A 24,190-nucleotide genomic window follows, 5' to 3' on the forward strand; every position below is an offset into this window, starting at 1 on the left:
GCCTAGCTCCAAAAGAGAAGAGCAGAGGCCTGGAAGGGCAAAGACAGCATTTGAGGCAGGGGTGGGGCGGGGCAACTGGCGGGGTCAGAAGATACAGGTTAAGGCTGGCTGGCCAGCTGATGGCTCAGGCTGGGGAGAACCTTTGCAGAGGGCTGGGTAGTGCTGCCAAGGATGCAGGAGCTAGGAACACCGCCCCCTTGCCCCAGTTGGGCATCTGGGCACACAGGCCATGGCATGTGGGAGCTGCTGATGGATGCCTCTGCTCCGGGACTTGACACCATGATGTACGGGGAGCCTGAAGACATGGATTTTCAAAGTGGCCACTTAGAATAGAATCACAAACCCTGAGAATGTGCACAGCAAGGCTTCTGCCCCAGCAGTGCTGCACTTCATAAACCAGGAACCTTTGAGCACACTTCCCAGTGTCCAGGGTCCCTGGAGTCATCAGGCAGTGTGTTTCAGGGCATGCTGGAGTAAGGTTGAGTGGTTCTGAGTAAGTCATTCTCCTTCTGGGCCTCAGTTTCTGCCTCTTTAAAGTGGGGTTGGCGATGGCTCCTAATTCTCAGGCTTCCTGAAAGTGAGGACTTGAAATCCTGAGCTATATCTGTAACAAGATTTCTGAGAGAAGTGTCTAGGGGAAAGATCTCTGTGGGAAATTTTAAGGCCTCCACAGTCTTTCATTCAGAAAATATTTCCTGGGCTTCAGAGGCTTCCTGGGAAGCAAGGGGACCAGTTTGGCTGAGGCAAGTCAGTGTTTCCAGCCCTGTCCTCCTATGGTGAGAGATAAGCCTTCATGAGTGCTGAGAAGCCCAAACAGGCCTCTCCACAAGCCCTAGATATGTGTTCACCAGAGCTCCCTGATGTAGATGATGGATGGTTGATGGTTGACTAGTTAACAACCTTGAACCTTTTAAGGGTGCTCAAGAAGGAGCAAGTAAGACCCACTATTGAAGATGGTGGGCCTAACACCAGGGACTCCCTCCCCGAAGACCAGAAGTTCAAGGTCAAGAAATCAAAAGTTGTTCAAGTCAGCCAAAATGGTATGAGTGTTTATAACTGTGTTCAGGATGACCTTGTGATGACATCAGGATCAAGGCAGTTATTAGGATGTAAGGGCCTTGAGGTGAGCTTTGGGCAGAGTCTGTCTGCCTGGGCTCAGACCTCTTCTCTTCAAACTGCTCTCTAGTTCCCTACAATTCAGGCTCTTCCCTCACCTCCTGGAACCAGCACTGCTGCCTCCTGCCTCAGGGCCCTTCCCTGAAGCTTTTCCCCCACTCTGAGCTCTGTGTTCCAAGTTTTTGCTTTGCTCAATGCCTGCTCATCCCAGAGCTCAGCTCAGAACTTGCTTCCTCCGGGAAGCCTTGATGCCTAGACTTGGCTAAATCTTATTCTCTTCCGGGTGCCTTTTCACAGCACTCTGCCCTGCTCCTTTACAGCATTGGGTCGCAGTTGTAATTAAGAAATTACTTGCTTGCTAGCTGTTTAATACCTCTCTCCCCATTAGACTGTAAGTTCCCTGAGGGCAAGAACATATGCCTGTTTGTTCAGCTTGTATTTCCAAAACATAGCACAGTGTCTGACAAGTGTAGGCAGATAATAAATAAAATGTGCAGGTCTGAATTGAGGTAAATTGAGTTGAGATGGCCCCGGCCCACCCCTGGGTGCCAAGGCCAAGGGAGGTGGCTAGGGAAGTGCCTGGAGCTGAGGCACTTCCCATTAGTCCTCATGATTAATTCACAGCCACACTGTGATGGAGTGGGCTTGTCCCCAGTCAGCGCCTCCGCTGGGGCCCACCTGTTAGCCACAAACAAACAAAGGGGATAAATAATGCATTGGGAGCTGAGCCAGGCAAGGCAGCGGTATTGAAATTAATAGGGATTAGCTGAGCAGCTTGAGGATGAAATATTTACCAGGTGGGACTGGGCTTAGGGAGGAAGGCCCCCCTTCCTAGAGTCCCTAGGCATAGTTCAGCCCTTTTCGAAGCATCAGTGGCTGAGACTGGGGAGCCCTCGAAGAACAGGCTGGCTGGACCAGTAAGAGCTCAGGTCCCAGGCTGTCTCCAGAAATGAGAAGTTTTAAGAAAACCAAGATGCTGTGAGGGAATGGAGGTGGGAAAGAGTCGAAGCCTCTGGTGCTTTGGAAGCTGGTGACCGAGGATAGGGATTGATTTTCAGAGCTGGGTATATAGAGGCCTTGGGTGGCAAGTGTCAGCGCAGGAGTAGATTTGCCTGTGATCTGGCCTATCTGGCCTCCCCTCTCCTTCTTTGCTTCTCTGCTTTTCTTCCTTCCACTCATACACATCTCTTGGGGGTCCGTGTGTCAGTAACCCTTTAAGGCAGCTGTGGTCTAGCCGGGGTACCAGAGGGAAATTCACCGTAGAGCACATGGATGCTGTGGGCATGTGAAGAAGGCCACACACACAGTGTGGGGCAGGGGAGGCGCTCCAAGGCAGCAGAAGCCAGCCCGGGCCCAGGGGGAGGAGCTGAAAGGGGCATGTGTGAGGGTCAGAGGCAGAAGAGCCTGGACTCGGCTGCGTGACATGCAAGTAGGGGAGATGAGGCCGCCGTAAGAGGGCTGGATCTCTCGGGCCTTGCGACACAGGGGTGCTGTCCTGGGAGCAGTGGGAGCAGTTAGGTGGGGACAGTTGTTCTTAAACTTTTTACTTTAACTAGTTTTATATTTACAGGGAAATTTCTTTATATCGTATCCCGTTTTCTCTGATGTTAACATCTTGCATGATCACAGTTTAATCGTCAGCGCCTGGAAGCTACCCTCAGTGCTGTAAACCACATTGAAGCCTTGTTTTAATTTTACCAGGGTTTTCATTAGTGTCCTTTTTCTGCTGTGTGATCACTAAAGGGTTTTAAGACAGGGACTAGAAGGACCAGATGCATGGTTTGAAAGCCTTGTGAAGAGAATAGCAGGAGCCCTGGTGTCACCTTGTTGAGAAATGGGACCCAGGCCATGGTGGTGGTGGCAGGAATCCAGGTTTAAAGATTTGGGAAATGTATGATAACTAAAGCTCAGGGGTGAATAAGGTTGCCCGTGGAGAGGGGGCCAGTGACTGCTCCAAAGCAGTGGGAAGAGACATGTGCCCAGGAACCAAGGAACAGGACGGGAAGAGCGTCACATCAGTGCGGCCAAGGAATGAGAGCTGCCCGTGGTGAGCAGTCAGCATGGTGGTCACACTCCCACTGGCTGTAAAATCTTAAGGAGAGAGGGGCCTTTGGAAAGGCAGATGGCAAGGTAGCCTGAGGTCGGCTGAGAAAGAGGGTGCTAACCAAAGGAAAGGGGAAGATAGGAAACATTGTGCCCTAGTGGGGAGTGACTCAGGCAGCTGCAGGAAGCAGTGCCAAAGGGCACTCTAAGCTGCATGGAGAGTAAGGGTGTGCAGTAGCTTCAGGCCCTGAGAAGCCCGGCTGCTGGTATGTGCTTTGGAAGCCAGCGACATGGATGACGGTCTTCTGAAGTGACAGCAACATTGGCTGCCTGTTATGACAGAGTGTCAGGAGAGGCCAGTGCAGATGCAGGACAGTGGCCTCCGCATGGCAAGGAGACTGGGATGCCAGCAGGGTGGAGGTTGGAGCTTCGGGGACTGGAGAAACGTGGTGCGTGCCTGGGAACACTGACCTTGTGATACTGGTCTGTGTGCTGTGGTTTTCTTTGGTCACAGACTAGGGAAGGTAAGGTGAGGGTGACCAAAGGAAAAGGGAAGAAGGGAGTTGATATTGGCAAGAAAAAATACGAGATGATAGACCATGAAATCCAGGCTCTAAAGTGAGGTGTGGTCTTTATGTTTCAAGAATGGGAACTAGTTGATAGATACCCAGGGCTCGTTTGCCCTTCTTCCTCACTGAAAAGAGCCCTCTGTGACTAGGAGAATCACTATGCACCCAGTCCAAAGACTGCTGTGTTAGTTTCTCGTTCAGCTTGATACCTCCATGTCTATAGGCTCTGTCAGTGAGATAAGAAGCAGTGCAGTGTGTGGAAGGAACCTCCAGGAATGATGCCTAAAGGGAAGCAGCTCATCAAAGAAATGCAGTGTTATTGCCTTTCCTGTCTTTTCCCTTCCTTTTTCTTAGAATGTGGATATGATAGTTGGAGCTCCAGCTGCCATATTGTGCATGAAGTAACCTGAGAATTAGAAGCTACAAGCTGATAATGAAAGAGGGAACAAAAACAAGGAAGAAACCTGAGTCTGATGGGACTTCCAGTCACCCAGTAATGGCAGCCACAGACACCTTTCTCAGTAAACTTTTATTTTTGTGCTGCTCTGGTTTTCTTGTAGGTCTCAGTTTAAAGTTGACTGTTCATGGCCTGTATCCTGAGACACAGTGAGCAACAGTTTGCTCAGATGTTTCAGTGGAGAGTAGTAAGGGTTACCAGCTTCCCACCCTGAAGTAGCAGATTCTCTCTGCCCTTCGCCCTGCCATCTCCTGCCGCTTCCGTTCAGCCATTTCTACACTGTAGATTCCAGTCCTGTGCCAGTCATCTTCCCACCTGCACATTCTGTATCAGCTAAATGTCTTTTCAGCTCTGAGAAAAAGGCAGCCCATAGGTTATCCAGTTTAAAATACCTTTACTAACAAGGGAAGCTGTTAACTCACAGAAGAAATTTAGAGGCAAGGCGATTCTAGGGCTGGTTGATCCCAGCCATATCCTCAAGGATCCTGCCTTTCTCCCACTTTTCTGCTCTCTTATCTTCAGCGTGGTCGTCACAGGCTAACTCCCCTCCAGGCTGGAAGTGACTTCTGCTGTCCCCTATACTATGCACACGTGTGGAGAAACATCCAGTAGAATGTTAAAGCCAATTTCCTTCTTGTGCTTCTTTTCATAAGAGTGAAGAACATTTCGATGATGGCCTTTCAGTGTATTTACTGCCATGTGGCAACTGGGACAGGGTCACCGAAAAGGCTCGGAGTGAGGAGTATAACCTGGGTGCAGGAGGGAGTAGTGGGTCTGCCCAGTGTGGCATAAAAATCTGTAGTAAAAAGTGAAGACCAGAGACATGAACCATGTGGAGAGAGGGTTAATGGTTTCAAAGATCCAATGAGTGAGAGTACAAAACTGTCCAAGTCAGCCAGACATGGAGGCACATGCATAAGAATCCTAGCACTGGGCTAGGGATTTAGCTCAGTGGCATAAGCGCCTGCCTTGCAAGGCAGTGAGTTCGATCCCTGGTACTGATAAAAAGGAAAAAGACCAAAAAAAAAAAAAAAGAATCCTAGCACTCTGGGAGGCAGAGGCAGGAAGATCACAGGTTTGAACGCAGCCTGGCCAATTTTATTTCATTATGTTTCAAAGTAAAAGAAAGGGTTGGGGATGTAGCTAGCTCACTGTGAAGACCCTGGCTTCATTCCCCAGTATGACAAAGACTAGATAGATACATACATACACAAAACCTAGAGATACTTGAAGGTACTGTATTAAGAGAAGAGCAGGGGATGTTTTAAATGTCGAGGATATTAGTATTGAAATCAGTAGTCAAAAAAGACAACAGAGGAGTCTTCGTGCTGAAGTCAAAAAACGAACAGGCCGGAGTGTGGAGGTTGAGAAAGGAAGTGTCTTGGGTTGAACTGGCCGTAAAGGCTTACAAGAAAGCCGCCTGACAGGCTGCTGATCCATGAGCTGGCCCAAGGTCACAGGCCCTGGGACTGGAGGATCTCAGGCAACACAGGGAGGAACCCAGTCACTGTGTATCCCAGTGCCCCATTTGGGTATCTGGGCGTTGAGGCCATTTTGGAAGGGCGGAAGGCTTTGACACCTTTCTCTTTGATCTACTGAAGGACCCAGAAGACTGCCTCAGGAGAGCCCCTTAGGGCCAGAATCATGTGAAGGCTTGGTTGGACAGATGTGACTACCAGGTATGGCGGGGCTGCCTAGCTGTTTTTTGTAGCTGCCTCTTGCCCTCGGACCTCGCAGCCAAGTCATAAACTGCTCCACTACTTCAGCTGTGTCTTCCCACAGCTGGGAGCAGGTGAGGCTTCCTGTCCTGACACCTGGATGGGGCATGGGCTAGAAATGAGTTGGGGGAGGCAGGCATCCATTGTAATGGCCAGAGCAACCGCCCTGTTACTACGGCGTATTTCACTTTTAATTCTGACATATAATGTAATGATCTTTTTTAAGGCCCGATGATATTATCTGCCTGACTAGATTATTGAGTCTTCATCATCTCCAGATAAATTTATGGCCAGGACGAGGCTCAGGATTTATCATCAGTCAATAGAGCTCGATACTCTAACAAGGCGTGTAATAAGATATACATATTTAATGATCCAAGGGGAGGAGCGCTAATGGGAGCCCAGAGCAAGTGGTCCAGGGGGCCAGGGCTCTGCCCTGGGGCTGCCATGGCTGTGGGAACAGGGATGGGTTCTTCCCTGTGATCCCTAGTGCTGGTCTGTCTCAGGACTGGCTTGGTCTTCTCCTGCCCAGGACCCCAAAGGGGGCAGGCAGAGAAACAGAGGCAGTGCTCAGGCCAAAGCCTGAGCTGGGGCCTAGTCCTCGCCAGCACAAAGGGTGAACGCACCTCTGAAGACCCCTCTCACTTGTAGGCCTCAGAAGAGCTGGGTGTCCTCAGATCCTGTCACCTAGGCCCCTGAGCATTGGGGCCAGCCCACAAGGGAGGGAGTGCTGGGGCTGCATGCCCAGCCTGCACTGATGGTGACGGATGGTTTTTCATTATAGCCTCTCAGGTCCTGCCCGCGCCCTGTGTGGAAATTCTATTTATTCCCTAATTTGTAAAAATTCCCTCTTTATCTGATCCCAATCAGGGCGGGGTAATTGGCTCTCTGGGGCAGCGGCTGGGGTCCTTGATGAAGAGCTATGTGGATGTACCCAGCCCGGCCCCCACCCGGCCTGCCACCAGGGCCCACAATTAATAATGATTTGCAAATGGCAGACAAGCAATAACACAGAAAGATGTGGCGTCCGCACTGCCTCTTCATTTCCTCCCCTCGCAAATATAAATGGCCACAGAACAAAAACCCACCACTATAAATTCTGGAATTAGTTATTCACCAGCATAAATGGGGCCCGGAGCCACTAGCCTCCTCCCTGTCACCCTTCTTGCCTCCTTTCCTTGATCAGGTTCTAGCCGTAGGTGTGGCCCCTGCCTCTTTGGCCTCTTTGGCTCCAAGCTCAGCTCCTCAGCTTTATACTGCCACTCTAGCAATCCCTTCTTGTATGAACTTTGCAGTGCTCATCTGCTTTGAGTCTTCAGCTTCCTCTGAAGTAGCCCGAAATAGGAAAGGGGATTGACCCTCAGCTTCCTCTCATTGACCTGCCTGGCTGCCTGACTTGGCTTTCCCCCCATCTGTATCAGTGTTTCAGTGAAGCTGACATAGCCTGCCAGGCCTGGGAATTTGGATAAGGGATAGTCTTGAGTGTCTTTGCCATTTAGGACCAGTCTAGCCTTTGGCCTGGCCAAGACCGAGTTGGGCATCTGGTAGCCAAATGCGGTGTGAGTGACTTCAGGAGTTGGATGTTTGCTGGCCAGGCAGCTCTGGGATGTTGGCACAGGCATTTCCCGGGCACCATGCCCTCTCGGCCAGGCACATCCTCCCCCTGTCCCCCAAGTGGCTGTGAGCTGGCGGGTAATGGGCGTGTAATGGCCTCATTTCCATGCCCGGCCTCCAGGAGCGGCGGTAAGTGTTTGATTGCCTTAATTTCCAAACACATCATTATCCCAGCTTTACCAGCGCTTAATAAACACTTTATGAGGATTTTTTTTAAAAACATCTTCGGTCCGCATACTTCTCTGAAGTGATAAACTCTAATTAAGTCTAATATTTAAAAATATGGTAATGGTGAGTTGTTTGAATAAGTGGACTGCATTTCTGTAATTTCATTATTACGTAAAACACGCTAATTATTTGGAGCGCGCTTATTACGGAGAGAGAAATCGCCTGCTAATCAAGATGAAATTGCCTTTTCCCCTTATTGTGGAGCCACCGTCATCCTTCACCATCAGCCCTGTGGCACTGCAAGCACCTCTGTGGGGTGGAGGGGGCTTCAGGGAGGGGCAGAAAGAAAGGGTCACTTTGGAGTCGAGACTCTCAGGACCCTGTTTGGGGGAGAGGTGGGAAGCCACAGGAACCTTGCCTGAGGAGAGAAAGTGTATGTCTGGCAGATGTGTCTGGTGGGCCAGGGTGGCTGTGAACCGGACTGAGCCAAGTCTGGGACAAGGGATCAGAGTGATGAGGGATATAAGGATATTATTGTTAGAATAACAATATTATTATTGGTTGTTATTGGAATAATAGCATTAATGATAACACAGATGCTGTTTTTAAGCACTTCACAAATAAAAACTCATTTCATCTTTTTTAACAGTCCTTTGAGGGAAGTAGTTGCTGTAATTGTCATTATTAGTCCCATTTCAATCAAAATACAGAAAAGTTAAATAAAGTTCGAGAATTGGCTCAAGTTCGTACAGTAATTACGTGGTAGAATTTGCATTCACATTCAGAATCTGAGGGGCGACAGGGGGCTCTGCTGTTTCAGCTGTAAATTTCCCGCCTTGGCCCCAGATCTTCAGTTACTGTGTGATGCTGCACCTTGAACTGCAGCCAACTATAGCTTGGGATGCTGCCCCGACCATAGAATTGACAGATGTAACAGCTAAATATTTAAGACACCAGTTAAACTTTTAGATAAATAACAAGTAAGTTTTTAGTGTAAGTATGGGCTGACCCGTAGCAGTTTGCTCAGTGCATCACTGCCACCAGAATTTCCAGATGAGTAGACAGACAGATGTATTTATGAAATGACGATCTAAAATACTGACAATACTCCAGAGTTTTTGCTCCTTCATTCTTACTGTGTTCCTGCTCCTTGTACTTCTCTGTCCTTGCTCCGCAGCTCTGCACCCCCATCTTTGCTGGTCTCTCGCCTAAGAATTTTGGCCCCATCCCTGGAGATCAGTACTATGGTGTTACAGAGATTGTTAGGTGGGACCTCAGGATGTCTGCTTGTTCCTTAAGCCACACTCCCTCTTGCCTGAAAGGTCAGCAGCTTGCCACCTTGTTGTCCTTCCTGTTTGATTTACCCCTCTATCATTGCATTTTCCTTCTCTTTCCTAGTCCCAATAGAACCATGTGTGGGAGTCATATGTGACAGATGCGTCATTTTAGAAGGGAATGGGCATGTGGACAGTTCAGTCAATGCAGACAGGACAACTGGCTATCCACTGGGGAACACTGGAACTTTTGTTTCTTATCTCACACAAATACAAATTCCAAATAGAGTAAGAAGTTACATATAAAACTTAGCTCAAAGTATTAGAAGAAAATACAGGATTTTTAAAAAGAACACTGGGATAGAGAAAGTCTTCTCAAGCAAAATACTAAGCCTGGAAGTCATGAGGAAACACCTGATAAATTGAGATTGTCAGTTGTCAGTGGGGGTTCATCTAGAGCTGTTTATCACTGTCCCAAGACTGCATCTTCTCAGGGATTCATCTTAACTCATTCCTCTCGCAGACCTCCCAGTGCCCTCTTTAGAGCCTGCTCACTCCTAAACACTCTCTTGCCTCCACCACTTCACCCTTCAGCTGTATCTCCACCATCTCTCCCACAGCCGCTAGTTCTGGGCCAACCTTTCTAGTTTGGTCCAGTATGCTAAGTGATCTCTCTGCCTTCAGAGTTACCAATCCATCCCCCTCCTAGGATTGTAATTCGGATCAGTAATCTGGCTGTCATTCCTCTCCTTAAACATGTTATTGTCTCCACATTAAAACCTTGAGCTCTTGTGTTTTGTTTTTTTTCCCCTTTTTTGACACAGGGGTTCACTGTAGTTCAGGCCAACTTTAAACTCATTTTGTAGCCTAGTCTGGTCTTGAACTTGCTGTGATCCTCCTGTCTCAGCCTCCTGAGTGCTGAGATTACAGGTGTGTATCACCATGCTGAGCTCAATTTAGCATTAGGTTTCTCTCATTTCTGCATTGCCAGTTCCATATCTTGTCATTGCCTTGCTGCTTATTTATATGCTTATACTGTTCATTATTCTGAGAACTTTAACCAAACTTTGCAGGCTAGCTTCCCCTATCCCAAGATCTCTGCTTCCTAAGCCTAAGACAGAACTAGGTGTCTTTTCTGTATCTCTTGTTTCTAGTAGCACTGCGCCCCTAAAAGGGCAGTTTCTGAGCTCCTTGAGGGAGGAGCTACAGGGTCTTACACATCCGTAGACCCAACCTGGCCCACCGCCCAGCACATGGAGAGTTAGGGTATACTTAATGAATTGAGTGTGTGAATGAATAGCTCTCCACGTGTTTCTTGGGCCCTGTCCCTCTTGAGGGTCTTCTGGCCAGGGCCTGCTTCCTATCCTTTACCCTTCAGTTCCCAGAGAAGTGCAGCCTCGGATTAAGCTGTGACTGGGGTCTTGGGGGATCTGAGCCACCTTCCACTGCTCCCTTGCCAAGCAGATGCTTGACCACCAGTCAGCAATCATGCCTAGCCTAGTTACATACTAGCTCCACTGGTCTCCTCTCTGAAGGTTTTTATGCAGTTCCACCTCTCCCTTTATGGACTTGGCAATATAAAAATATTTCTAACATTACGAATATTAATGTTAAAAAAAATACAGGGAGAGTTATCTGAGACAAGATATTGTCTCATATTGATGACCCTGTAGGAACACATGTGGTATCCCAGGATCGAAGCTGAGGAAGACCTATTCTTCAAGGCATTCTTTGAGGTTCTTCTCCCACCCTCCCCCAATTTGGAAGCCTCAGAAGCTTGCAGAGGTTCTGGAAGGCAAAGCTGCTAACCCAGGGGGTGCAGAACTTCAAGGAGAGGACTAAGAAACAGTCTTGTCACTAGGCTCATCTTACTGCTGTCTCTCTCAACTTTTGGCCTATTAAAAAGCCCCAGATCTGTCTCTAGTGCTGCTTCTGCCAAGTGTCCTTATTTTTTAATTGTGCCATTGATTTTTATTTTTTTAACTGATCAGTGATTTGCATTGACTCTTATCAAGGCTCCAAAGGGGAAAAAGGGCCTAGGCTGACAGCCCATAACTGCCATTCCACTGAGTTGAGGTGAGCTGGAACAAGTTTCTTCCTCCCTCTGGTCTCTTTATTGTGGCAGACCAATTGCAACAAATTAAGACTCCAGAATCCCCAGTAAACAAGATCAGCAGTCACTCTGTGGAGTGAATGGCAACTGATCTCATCAAGTGTGTTGGCCCATCTGTCACCCAGGCCATAGACTGTACAGTGTACACTGTTCTCCTGATCAGGTCATCCAGTGAACTAGTATCCTGTCCACTCTGCAGGGAGAGAAGAGGCATTCCCAATGTAAAGAGTAGCTTGTGCAAAGCTGTGTGGTGCAGCACCCTGTTCAGTGGTCTCAGTGACAGAGGCTGCTAGTCACCCCTAGTGGAGAAACCTGAAGCTTAGAGAAACGAAGCACTTGTTGAACGTCAGGCAACCAGTGGGTGAGGTTTAAGACCAGAACAGGTTTTTCTGACTCCAAAGCCCATTCTGTCCTTTTTCAGAAAGTGTTAAGACTTTACTCCTTGAGACTAGACTACAGGAATCGGGATAGAGCGGCAGAAATAAGACCAAGGAAGCAGGGGTCAATTTTAGCAGAGGTTTTAAGTCACAATGAAGAGTGTGGACTTTGAACACTAGAGAACAGGGAGTCATTGAAGAGATGGAAGAGGGAAGGGCCCCATCAGATTTTTAAGGAGGGTCAGAAAGCCAACAGGGTTTTGCAAGCCAACAGGAGGCGAAGGGGTCTGGACTCATGAGTGGCTGTTGCTGGAATGGACAGTAGATGATGAGAGATAAAGAGATCAAATCTGCAGAAATTCATACTCGATTAGGTGAGGGGGGAGAGGGTGAGGTGTCAAGCTGACTCAGGTTTCTCCCCTGCCTTTCACTGGTGCAGAGAACAAGGGTAAGAGGGAGCGTGGGGAGAAGACTGTTCATTACTGGAAACATTTCGAGTCTTCACCTAGAGATGTTTGAGAGATGTTTGAGTGGTGCTTAGAAGGGTCCAGACTGGAAAGGGTGACTTCAAGGGCAATGGAACCTTAGTGTTTGGGTGAAGTCAGCTAGTGTATAGTGCTAGGAGTCACAGACAGGGCCTGGGGGCCCACACAGATATGGGTCAGTGCTTGCCTGTGGGTTGGTGGGTGGCCTGGGGATCTGGACTGGGACACTCGGGTCAGGAGAGGCAGATGGAGTGATTTGTCCAGCAGTGAGGGAGGAGCCACATGAAGTCAATAGAAAACTAATTTTCTTTTCTGCTGGAAGAAATGAGGTGTGTGGTTGCTGGGTAATTGCAGATAACGAGGGGACTTATTCTTAATATGCACAGCAGCCATGGTCCCCAGAGTGCAGGAGACAGGAAGAATTGGAGGTGCCCTGGCAGGGCTAGGCTTATTTAGGGAGAAAATCACACTCTTTTAGCCCCTCCAATGGTACCATCACAGTCCTCCCCTCCCCCCCAGGCCCCTTGCCATCCACTGCCGAGTTCCTCCTGTCACAGCCCCTCCTTCCTCCACCTTCTACCCCCACAGCACAGGCATACACACTAAGGGAGACAAATGACAGGGCCTCAGCTGAGCAGGGTGCGTGTCCGGCCCATAAACCACAGGGATGGGTCACGTCTGGAGTTGCCATGGCCGCCAGTACCCACCCATCTGTCTTTCCACCATTCTGCCTCAGATTGAGCTTCATGGCATCCCTGGGGTAACAAGGTATCATCTGCATATGTATAGCCACCACAGGTACATACATGTTGAGCGTTGTGACAGGACCATGTCTTCCTTGGCTGCTCTAGGTAGGATCTGCTGAGCCGTATGACTAGTGACACAGACCCTTGGCCAAAGTCTCCTCCCCCACCCACAGTCCCTTTGTAGCTCTGGGCGGGAGGGGTTCCGTTTTCCTAAGCTGAAGGGCTGGGAAGGGTGGGACTGGGGGGTTCATTCCATGACAGATGCAGAGGCCTCCTGACCCCACCTTGACCCTACCACCCCCCCCACTTGATTATGACATCGATGTACAATATTTCTGCAATCACAGCATCGATCCCATGAGGGCTGGTGGCAGCTGAGGTCCTGGTCATGGCCCAGGAGCATTGAAGGGAGATGGAAAGGAGTGGGAGGAGAGGCAGGTGAGAGGATGGCAAGTCAATGGCCTCTTTGGGTAACTTAACCAAGAAATGCACATACCTGAGCAGTTCCTATACTAGGGTGACTCTAGCCACAAACTCAAGGCAGCTGCCCCTCATGCTAGTGGTGATGATTAAGTCCCAGCCCAAACCGAGATCCCAGAGATTCATGCAGCTTCCAGGGTTAGGACAATTTAGAGCTTTTTTTCTGGGGAACCCATTCTAGAGAAAAGGCTTGTGACAAGGTCTGTCACAATGACATATTTCACCTGGGGTACGGGCAGGGGCAGGGAGAGGGCTGACACAGCCAGACGGTAGAGAGCTGATGGCCAGGGCTGGAGCCACACAGCAACAGTACCCAGGGCAGGTGTGTCTCCCAGACCCCTGTCCTAGTGGTGCTGAGCCTAGTGCCTTGTCACCAGTGATTATGGCCTAGGCCATATCTCCCACACACACGCAAGTGCCAGCAAAGTCACCCTGGCCATGGGCGTGATGAATGGCCACACAGTAATGAAATGGAGACATCAAGGCGGGTGGCGGGAAGACGGAGTGTGGCGGACAAGCCGTCCCCATGCGGCAGCAACAAGAAGGATCGCTCAGCGGCCGGGGGCCGTCAAGGGAGAAATTACACATTTACTCTGCCTTTTTCTTACTGCGACGGCGCCCATATATCACTACTGGGGCCGGGACAGGACATGCCGGCCAATTTCCAGCATGAATTATGGGACTGAAAAGCATTTGCCAGCCCAGCATCACCCAGCCCAACTTGAAGCTGGCGATGCAACCACAAAGCCTGGAACCCCCTCTCTAGTACCTGTGGATCCTAAATTGGACCCTCCTTCCCACTCCCATCCTTGTAAGAGCACTTATGGGCATCGAGGGAAAGGGTCCAGGGCCAGTGCTCATCTAAATGTCTTCTTTCCCTCTTTTTAGATGACTGCAAGAACATTGCCAACATCATGAAGACACTCGCATATCGAGGCTTCATCTTCAAGCAGACATCAAAGCCATTCTGATTGGCCGAGTATGGGATGGGGCAGGACAGGGTAGCTGCTTGGCCCAGCCCAGAATCATCCTCTCCCTCACCAGAGGGGAAAAGGGAGAGTGGCACAACCCTGCGCCTAGTGTCCCCCAGCTGCCCTATGGATTTGTGTCCAGGGCAAGGGCTGGACCACCTGGTCCCTCGGGAGCAGACACTTTGTGTCCTCCGCCCCTCAATTTCAGCCCAGTATTAGCCCCTTCCATGTGGGCCTGGGCTAGGGGGACCCAGGCACTCAACTGCCTCCTCCCTGGTACACAGGCTTCTGCTGGGGCCACCAAACCCCCTGTGCCCCTTCCCATCCATAGTGCATGGTGTGTGGTGCCCCCAGGGCTCCAAGACAGATCAGGTCCCACCTTGTGTCTACCCCCAGCCCTGCTGTGAACGTGCCACTGAATAAAGTTGGGGAAATGAGGCCTTGGGTGTGTGCAAAGGAGGTTGCTGTGATAATTCCGTCAAGCTGCCATAAAGATGGAACACTCACACTGCCTCTTGCACACAAGGGCACCAGCGTGTGACTGGCATACTTTTGGAGACACATAGGTCTGGAGAGGTGTGCATACCTCAGAAGGCATTACTGTGTGCAAGGCCATCAGGAACCTAAAACCACAGTGAATGGGGCTGGGGATTGGGCCATGCTGTCAGGACTAGGGGGATGTTGCCCAAAGCCTGAATGTAGGCCAACCCTGACCACCCCCCTCAGACAGCAGCTGAGGGCCCGCCTGCCCACCCTCCCCACAGAGGCCGCAGTGTGGGAAAGGAAGTGTGAGCAGCCCAGTCCAAGTCAGCAGCTCTATTTACACCACAGCACCACCTGCATCCAAGCTGGCCTCTCATGGCTTCTTGGCTTTCTTCACAGAAGATGAGCTGGAGGCTGATTCCCGTCGCTTCCGCTGAGGAGACAGAAGGTGCCCAAGTCAGTGGCCCCAAGGCCTAACTCAGGCTTAGTGTGTGTCTGCACTCTCAGGAAGGTGACACCTACTGGTCAGCCCACTCCTGCCCTCAGTCTCAGCCTCTCACCGGCAGGAACCAGAGAGAGCAGAGCTGGCATGTACATGTGTCCACTCACAGGGCTGGGCACACTCCCCAGCTGTTGGGACTCTTACCGAATTGGGTGTGAGAGGTGCACCCACAACGTCGATAAGGGTGTCCTTGGTAGGGTCAGGGCCAAGCCCAGGTTCAGACACTGCTGGCTCAGTAGAAGCTGGGACTGGGCCCGCTGCTGGTGTGGCAGGACCCCCAAGAACACCTGTCCGGGCCAGTGCTTCATGCCGGTGCCGTAGCATCTGGAGCTCATACTCGCAGTTGGCACAGGCCTGCTTGAGCTCATAGAGCAACACGAGGTCACTACGCAGCTCGTTGAACATGTGTACCAGTTCTTCAGTAGGCGTCGGGCTCAGCTCTGAAGGCAGTGCAGAATGCAGCTATACATGAGGCCTACAATGTGAAGTGCCCAGCCCAGCCAGCCTCCACCTCGCCTGCCTGGGGGTGTCCTGAGGCCCAGCCCATACTCACCCACACCAAGCTCCAGCAGCATCTGTTCCAGAGCCTTGATCTTCTTCTGACCCACAGAACTGGGCAGCTTCATCTGCAGTGACCCAGACAGCTAGCTAATGCCTTCTCCCCAGAGAGACTGAGGATGAAGGGGGCTAAAGGCAGTGGGGGGTTGGGGGGTAGGGGGCTGGAGTTGGCACCGGGGCTAGAGGTTGCTGAGGACCAGGAAATGGAATATAGTGAAAGTTGACTGCAGCCTGGCCATGTCCTATGATCCTGGAAAGGCCACTTCTATTTACAACCACCTCTCCTGTTGCTCCAGGTCCAACAGCTGTAGTACTCAGGCTGCCTGGAGCCCTGGGCTCAAACAGATAAAAGGAAACTCACGTACCCGCTGGCTCCGTAGCGTGACTCCTGCAGACTTGAAGTCTGGAAACTTGATGCCTGCAGTTTCGGGAACAGCCTGAGGGAGGAGTTAAGGAGACCCAGGTGTCACAGGGAGTGGGGCCAAGATCAGCCCCAGCATGTATGTGATGGTGCCCTGTGCCATCCTCCAAGCAGAGCTGGGCTGGCTCCCCTCCATACCGGCTTCTCAGCCTCCTTTTTCTGGGGTAGCTTCTTCTTGGGGGCCTTGCGCTCTGTGCGCCGCTGCTCTGCGGTGGTGTCTGCTGCAGTAATCAGCTTCTGCAGGTCCTGGCTGCGTTTTTCACGTTCCTTCTTCCGGGCCTCAATCTTGCGCAGTTCCTGCAGCAGGTATTCCTCCTCTGCCACCTGGGAAGGTGAGAGATGCTGAGAGCATGGGAGGGTAATATGCAGCAAGGGTGCACAGGGTGCTGGGCTATCTGTAAAGGGATGTGAGGTGGAAGAGGCGGAAAAGGCTACAGAAGAGCAATGAGAGCAACAGGCTGGGGCGAGAGAGTTGAGCACATGGGGGACGGGGGCAGTAAGCATGGCTTTGGGGATTGGGTGAAAGGTATGAGGAGCCCAGGGCTCACCTGCTCTGGGGTCCGGTTATAGAGACGCTCAAGCTGTTCCTTCCGCCGCCGCTCATGCCCAGCATCAAATACTGGTATCTTGAGGTCTGTACCTGGCACAGCCCGCACATTTGCAAGCTTGGCACAGATGTGATAGTACCGCTCCTTCAGATCTTCCACAGAACGCTTCTGAGGATCGAACAGACCGGAGATAAACAGTCAGGTGCACATGCATGGGATGCCATGAAGGTAGGGCCTACCAGGCTCAGGGGCTGGGCATACACACAGGTGCACACAGCTTACCTTGAACTGCTGGTGGTCATACCGGTCATGGATAACTACAAATCGCAGGTCAAAGCGGCGGCTGAGGTCAAAGAGGTGGTCAGTTTCTGCTTTAGTCCAAGCATCATCGTGGAGATAGAGCTGGTACTCCTGCTCTGAATACACAGGCACCTGTACAGTCTACTGACACAGAGGACACAGAAAGGACACGCCCATGTCATGTCATGCCTGGGGGCTCCAGCTCTGTGACCATAGCCCCTCCTGCCTATTTGTAGTTAATCTCTGGGTTGGACAAAGGCAAAGCCTTAGCCTGTGTTCCTATGAAAGGTAGCCTGGAGTAAGGAAAGAACCTATGTCCAGGACTTATCGACTGTCTGATTCAGTCCCAGAGCAGCTTTACCTTGTCTTCAGCTCCAAAGGCTGGTAACAGGCCACAGCTATTGCCCCCATGGTAAAGGTGAGGGGCCCACTTGTAAGCACTTCTGTGGAGTCCAAAGGTCAACTTTGGAGTCAGGCAGATGGCTAAATGCACCAGGCTACTCCAAGTAACTCTAAACTGAAGCACCACTGCCACCCAGTGGCCACAGTGAGACTTGTCGCTCCCTCAGAGCATCTCAACAAAAACCTGGGTTGAATCCTATTTCAACATAAGCAGCCTGCCAAAACCCCTTCCTGTCCTAACCCAATCCCCATCCCTTAAGCCTTCCTTGAGACAAAGAACATAACTATAAGTTGGTTCTGTCAGGTAAAGACCCAAAAAAGGAGTCATGCTAGATTGAACTGGTGAAATTTCTCTTTGAAGATAATAATTAGCACTTTCCAGCTGCCTCTTGGACCCTCCTGCTGGACCTCCTACATATACCTCAAGCTGAACCTGCTCAGTACTAACTCATCATCTTCCCTTAGACTCACATCTCCTCGGTCTAGACCTCAATACACATACTGTCACCTAATCCAGTTTCTCAAGCCAGGGATCTGAGATACATCTTTCATTCTTTTCACCAAGCCTTTGGCTTTATTCCCAAAATCTCTGCACTGCCATGTTCTAGGCCAGAACATCACTTGCCTAGATCAGACAGCCTCCCCATCAGTCTTGCTCCTTCTATTCAGTCCTCTTTCAATCAAGACTCTTCAAATCTTGGCTGCAGATTTGATCACTCTGAACAGTGCTACTTAAAGTGCATGGTGCAGACCAATGCTGTTTGCAGGCTGACAGCAGTAGTCCATGGTAAGAATAGGATTTGAGAGGAGGCAATGAAAAACTTTTGTATGGTAACTGCACTGCTGAATATAATTTGAAGAAGCACAGGTTTTACTATCTCTTATTTTTTTAAATAATTTTATTACCTTGACCAGTCTAATATGTCATACATAACCCCCTCAAAGTCTCCTACCTCTAAGATAAAATATCTTTTAGATCAATTTATAGACTCCTCAAAACAAGGGTTATCCAGTTCATTTTCTGCCTTTAAGGCTCTGTACATCACTGCTATTAGTGAATACTCACTGAATTGACCAATAAGCATGAGTGGATAATCTAGCCTTCTATAGCCACTGTCCCCCATGGTCCCTAAGTGCCAGCCAAATGACTGATGATTCTGAGAACATACCAGACTTTCCTTATCACCTATTTTTGCCTGAAGTGCCTTCTCACTTCTGAATACCTCTGTCTAAGTAACATTCTCATCCTTTTGATCTCCTTCAGGTACAACTCATCTGGAGATTCTGTTAGTTGCCTGATTTGGTTACAAATCCCTACTATGCACTTAATTCCATTCAACTGTAAAAACTACCATACCTTAGGAACTGATGGCCAATCCTGCTCTCAAGGATTTTATAGCCATGTAAGGAAGTCATTCTTTCATTCATTCAACAAGTATTTATCATCGGCTGCTCTACCTATGTTAGGGACACAGTGGGATCTTTGCCTCCCAGCTCACGGTTCAGCTTAAAAGAAATAATCACTATAGCATAGTATGGTATAGTGATGACAAAAAGTTATGTTTAGAGTATGACACTGAGTCCAGTCTGGGGACACAAGTTGAAAGAGTCAAAGACGAAATGAGGCCTAGTTCAGTTATACGTAGTAGTGTGGGAAGAGGGGGGAAGCAAGCATGGGTAAAGGGCCAGCATGGACACAACCAGGACAGACAACAAACAACTTCATGTGTGCTGGCCTGGCAACTAGGGACATGGTGGGAAACAAAGGCTGATTTAGGAAGAAGCATGAGAAAGTCTGTCAGGTCAGCAGCAGCCAGACCTGTGCACCCTGCTAAGGAGTCTGGAATTCATCCTATGAGGAAGGGAGCCCATGGAGTTAGTTTTGAGAAGGGTAAAACTTGTATTAAAGACCAGTTACCCTGGCAGCAGTGAGGATGGAGGAGTGAGACAAGAGTCCAGGCCATCTGCTGGCTGACTTTGGCAGTGACACAGGTGAGATACGGAGAAGTCTGAGTGAAAGCCACACAGTGGAAGGCGGAGGATGGAGCACACTGAGGCTTTCAGGCAGCAGAAGCAGTGGGTGGGTTGACACACAATGGAAGCTGCGCCCCAGACACCCCAGACAGCTCCTGTGATTCTGGCCTAAGCAAGAGTAGCTGGGAGCTCCCTGCTGAGAGGGGAACCTGGGGGAAGGAATAGATCTTCATTTCACTAAAACTTCGTTCTTCACTCTACTCACCAAATCTTTCTAAAACTCAGATCTTATCCTAACACTACTCCTATAAAAATCTGTCAGTGGCTACTGGAAGCAGTTTGAGGCCCATGTATTTATTTCAGAATGCCAGCAGTTACCAGGAAAAAATAATTAGGACATTATAAAAGAGACTGTCCTGCCATCACTCCAAGAAAAAGAAAAAAAAAAAAAAACAACAACAACAAAAAAAAAAAAACAAAAAAAAAAACCCAAACAGTGACTACTACCATGGACAATCAGGGCATAGCCCGAATTCTTGAGCCTTGCTACCAAGGCCCTGCCTGAGCAGAGGCCCTTGCTGACTGCTCAGGCTCTTACCATACCCCACTGTGGGTTCTAGGTTTCAAGCACAGAAATGCCCCTAGCACCCCCTACCACTTAACATTTCTACCTATGTCTTTGCTTGTGTTGTTCTTTCTGACAGAAAGTACAACCTTTCCTAATACTGCCTGGAGATACCCTTCAGGGCCTCTCAGGCTCTAACTATTCTAGGAAGCTTCCGTGACCTTCAGGCTCTCCCAATATCACATGTATCCCACTATAGTATATTTGCTTCCTCCTTTTCCACCCTTTGCCTAAGCCATAAGGAGTTTCTGGGGGCAGACAATGTATCTGGCTCATTCATGTATCCTCAATGCCTACGCTTTCACTTGGCATGGAGTGATATTTACTAAATACAAAATGAATATTCTTTTGTCTGCACCTCAATTTGTCTCATCTGACTTCTCTCCCACTGCTGTCGATGACTCATCTTTTGACTATCTCTTTTCTATCTTGTATTCCCAGCCTCTCTCCTCTGGCCCTGAGGGGCCTAAGGACAATGGTTAGAAGACGGAAAAGCTGTTTTGAGATCTTGGGAGTAATGATGTAATGATTCACACTTGACCATGCTCAGTCTGTAAAATCTGTGTGCAGTCCAGGAGAAGATGTACAAGTATGCTTGAATAATCTAGCTTTAAGGGCAGAAGTTGGATCTTGCAGTCCTAGGTCTAAAGCCTTTTGTGCTAAGTCTAAATTCTTCCAAGCTGCCCCAACTTGGAGGTCATCAAGTACAATCATGGGCTAAGAACTCCTAGCTCAGTCTAGCTCTGCCTCTCACTGGCCAGGAAAATCTGGGTAAAGGTGCTCACCTAGAAGATGGATAAAGGCAGGAAATGGCCACAGCCATGGTGGAACCTCGGCAGCTGCACAAAGAAGCAATTAGCCTGCCCTCTTAGTAAGCACTTCCCCACTCCAGCATGAGCCAGAAGGAGACCCAGTCAGCAGCCCCAAAGATCTGGCCACAGCCATGCTGGAACCCAGGTGGCTGCACAAGGAAGCATTCGCCCACCCTCTTGCTAAGTGCCTCTCTCCAATGTGAGCCAGGAGGGGACCCAGTCAGCAGCCCCAGAGATCTGGCCATAGCCATGGTGGACCCAGGCTGCTGCACAAAGAAGCAATTCACCAGCCCTCTTGGTAAGCGCCTCCCTCCAGCATGAGCCAGTAAGAGACCCAGGCAGCGTCTGTGAGCCTACTGGTGCACAGGCTGTGAATCAAACAGTTAGCAACTGGGGACAGAGGTCTAAGCATCTCTTAGGAGAATGACTGTGTGCAATATAGCAAATATGGGGCATCTCCTTCTTCTGTTTGAAAGCAACTGTTGTTTTCATTGTTTTGTTTCATTATGTTTAACTGTTTTACTCTATTCAATATTCTCTTTCAACTGGTTTTATAATGTTCTGTCTTTGGTTTGATTTCGCTATACCTAATTGGCTAGACAACTATGAGATATACTATAGTACCTATTATTGTTATCCCAGTAACCTGCTGTGAAGTTCTGTACCAATTTCACCACACTGTCTTGATTGGCTTTGTTCTGTCTTGTTCTGTTGTATTTCTACTACCCTCAAAATTTAAAAAAAAAAAAAAAAGAAGATGGATAAAGGCAGAGATATGATTTATTATGGAAACAGAATCAGCAGGGCTTAAAAATTAGATACATCACTGAGATCTATCAAGATATCACTTAGATGTATTGCTTCATGATTAAATGTATTTGAGGTGTAGCTCAAATGCTACTTTTTCGGAGGCCTTCCCTGACTTCCTCATCTAAAACAGATCTCCCCCACAACTACAATTTCCCTATCTTTTTTCATATCAATTCATATTCTGGTTTTATACACTGCTACTAACTGACATAATCCAATTTATTTCCTTACACTTTTGATGTCTGTTTTCCCTTATTTTTGTCCTGCTGTTGAGATCTAAGGAAGAAGGCTAAGACATGAGTAATTCCCCAGTTTCTAGTGTGGGCAACCTGCAAGGATAATAGTAACATGTGCTGGGCTAAAGAACAGGTGTGGGGCAGGGGATGAAGGGAAGATTATAAATTATGCTCCAGCGTACCTCTTCGATGTGAGGTACCTATGGTGCACTCAAAAGGAGATGTTAGTAAATGACTGAATATGTGGAAACAGTTGCTTTGAATATCCGGAGATACTACCTTTGGGTCACTGGCTTATAAAGGATAACTGAAATCCACACTGAGATACAATACAGGAAAAGTATAAACTAGGAATAAAGTACCTACAATACAGCTCTGTGGAAAAGCAATATTTGAAAGGTCAAGAGGAACCACCAAAAACCAAGATAGGTACAGGAAAGGACAGACCCACACAGGCATAGACCCCCAAAGTCCCACTTTGTATTTACATGACTCAAGGACTGAGTAGGTAACCATGGCTGGGCTTCAGCAGGTCTCTGGAGTCAATGCTAGGAGACTGAAAGGCTCCTGCAAGTGGCACAGAGCAGGTGGCCAGCACTGGCCTGTCTGAATGGTGGTAGCTCACCTTATTGAACCTGGCGAAGGGGTAGTCCTTGCCCTCCTCTGCTGCCCGACGCCAGTGAAAGAACATGGCTCCATCCTTGCGTGCTGGGTTGGTGAATGGCATCCACTTCCAAGGCCGAACCTTCTTGGAGCCTAACTTGGCCTTCACTGTGCGGTAGCCCTGACCAGTGTCACTGGGTAGCAGTGGAGGTGCATCTCTGCCAGAGGGGTTTAGGGAGGTAGAATGCTAGAATCACAAGGTGTAGAGAGCATCTGGGCCCAAAGAATTGATCTGTCCTTGAGCAAGTAACATTCTAGAGTAAGACATCTAGGCTCCTCTTGCATCCTGCCAAGCAAGCAAGGGCCCTAGCTTGGAAGGGGATGTGGGGGGTGGTGTAAGGGAAACCAGGAGTTAAAGAAATATGGCAGGTGGACCAGGGGCTGGAGCACAAGTGACTGGGGGTTCCAATACTTGCTTCTTGTCAGAGTACAGCAGTGCATAGACCTCCCGGTGCATGCCCTCAGGCCTCTTGAAGGTCAGTGTCTCTGATGACTTCTTGGACTTTTTCTAATGAAACCACAGGAAAACAACCACAGCCTAGACCCCTCTTTCCTGAAAATTCTGTAGTCCAGCAAAATCCCTGAAAAAACCATCACCTACAGGCACAGTGACACACATAATGACTCATTATAATTATGACACACTATAAAGAAGAGAAACTTTCTTAGAATTCCTAATTCTCCCCACTCCTACCCATTGAGTAGAGCTCTGACCTATCAAAGCAGAAAATCCTTTCCCCACCTCCAGACTGTCACAATGTCTTTGACTCCCCTAACCAATAATTTAGGAATGCCACATTCTCCTCCCTTCATCTCTTGGAAGTTTCCCACACTTGGCACCACCATCTCCCACGGTGTTCCACCTCTTCCATCATCTCATTAAGAATGATAATACATGTTCTTTATCCCGTTCTGTCACACCTTTTAATCGTGCATCTCACTGGAGGTGAAGCACTCCATCATTACCACCATCTCTTCCATTGTCATCCCGTCCCATCCCATCTGTTCCCCTACCCAGTGCTCTCAGGTGCCCCCATTACCTTGTCCGGGTTGATAATGTCCTTTTTGCTGATGGTCCCAGAGGCTGCATCTCCCTCTGGACCCCCGAGTTCTAGAATGTCCCGTACATCCGCTCCCGTAGCCATCGCGCCTGAGGGGGGGGGGGGTGCACCTGGGTCAAGAGTCGGTGCCTGAGGAGGGACCAGGCTCAGGTCAGAGGGCGGGGACACTCCAGACCCAAGGGGAGTCAGGGTGAAGAGGCGGGCACACAGGAAGATAGTCCAGGTCTGTCGGGGTTGTATCGGTATCCTGCCGCTTGGGTTTCCCTAGTGACCGCATCAGATTTCTTCTCTTACCCCTGCGCTTCCGCACCGGCGTCCCTACGCTCGGTCTCTACCGCTGCTCCCTAAACAACGTGAAGCCACTGGCAGAAACTTCCGATTGTGCGCTTTAGAAACGAGGCCCACAGAAACACTTCCGGACTGCGCGAGACGAAAACAGATCCGGCGGGAAACGCATTGCGAGAGCTCGGTAGTGGCCGTGCGGGGCGGATTTCAGTTTAGTCCTTTCACATGAATGCTAGTTCGTGGTTATGCACGTTCTGCTTTGTGGCGGGTACCCTGTGTGTTGCTCCATGCAATGAAAAAGTGCCCAGAGCTTTGTGATGTTGAGAAGTCATTTAATTTCTCTGAACGTCTTTCTTCATGTGCGGAATTTTAATTGTAA

At 49.3% G+C, this 24,190-nt stretch overlaps 2 protein-coding genes across 13 annotated transcripts in view; one reads left to right on the forward strand and one right to left on the reverse strand.

Moving 5' to 3' along the window:
- Window positions 1–14,569, forward strand: part of Eri3 (ERI1 exoribonuclease family member 3) — a 128,843-nt gene extending 114,274 nt beyond the window's left edge. For 9 of the 11 annotated variants that reach the window (XM_013157964.3, XM_063236272.1, XM_063236267.1 and 6 more), the window contains one exon: window positions 14,049–14,569. In XM_013157964.3, coding sequence (XP_013013418.2) covers window positions 14,049–14,131 — 83 coding nt within the window. In that variant the 3' untranslated portion in view covers window positions 14,132–14,569. Of the gene's footprint in view, window positions 1–5,786; window positions 5,865–14,048 lie in introns of all 11 variants that reach the window. The other 2 variants (XM_013157946.2, XM_013157953.2) reach the window with 1 other exon arrangement.
- A 363-nt stretch (window positions 14,570–14,932) lies between these two features.
- Window positions 14,933–23,937, reverse strand: Dmap1 (DNA methyltransferase 1 associated protein 1). Of its 2 annotated transcripts, none has more exons than XM_063236265.1 (11): window positions 23,821–23,937; window positions 23,506–23,655; window positions 22,882–22,973; window positions 22,428–22,623; window positions 16,926–17,084; window positions 16,644–16,811; window positions 16,234–16,419; window positions 16,040–16,111; window positions 15,670–15,742; window positions 15,261–15,556; window positions 14,933–15,047 (listed from the first exon to the last, which is right to left on the reverse strand). In XM_063236265.1, exons 2-11 carry the CDS (start codon window positions 23,608–23,610, stop codon window positions 14,988–14,990), a joined length of 1,407 nt encoding a protein of 468 aa, XP_063092335.1. In that variant the 5' UTR covers window positions 23,611–23,655; window positions 23,821–23,937; the 3' UTR covers window positions 14,933–14,987. The 2 variants fall into 2 exon arrangements, with proteins under 2 accessions (XP_063092335.1, XP_063092334.1); XM_063236264.1 differs by having other exon boundaries at window positions 23,506–23,615; window positions 23,821–23,932.
- Window positions 23,938–24,190: the final 253 nt, after the last annotated feature.

Source organism: Cavia porcellus, unplaced genomic scaffold, assembly GCF_034190915.1.
Source record: "Cavia porcellus strain 051 isolate PalLab524CR breed Dunkin Hartley unplaced genomic scaffold, mCavPor4.1 scaffold_25, whole genome shotgun sequence".
Taxonomy (NCBI): domain Eukaryota; kingdom Metazoa; phylum Chordata; class Mammalia; order Rodentia; family Caviidae; genus Cavia; species Cavia porcellus.

What these genes read in the sequence shown, in the direction of transcription:
- Dmap1 (XM_063236265.1), bottom strand. Translation starts at nt 23,610, where the DNA reads ATGGCTACGGGAGCGGATGTACGGGACATTCTAGAACTCGGGGGTCCA. An exon ending in ATGACCACCAGCAGTTCAAG is followed by an intron (nt 16,812 to 16,925) that starts GTAAGCTGTGTG and finishes TTCGATCCTCAG; the next exon opens with AAGCGTTCTGTGGAAGATCT. An exon ending in AAAAGGAGGCTGAGAAGCCG is followed by an intron (nt 16,112 to 16,233) that starts GTATGGAGGGGA and finishes CTCCTCCCTCAG; the next exon opens with GCTGTTCCCGAAACTGCAGG.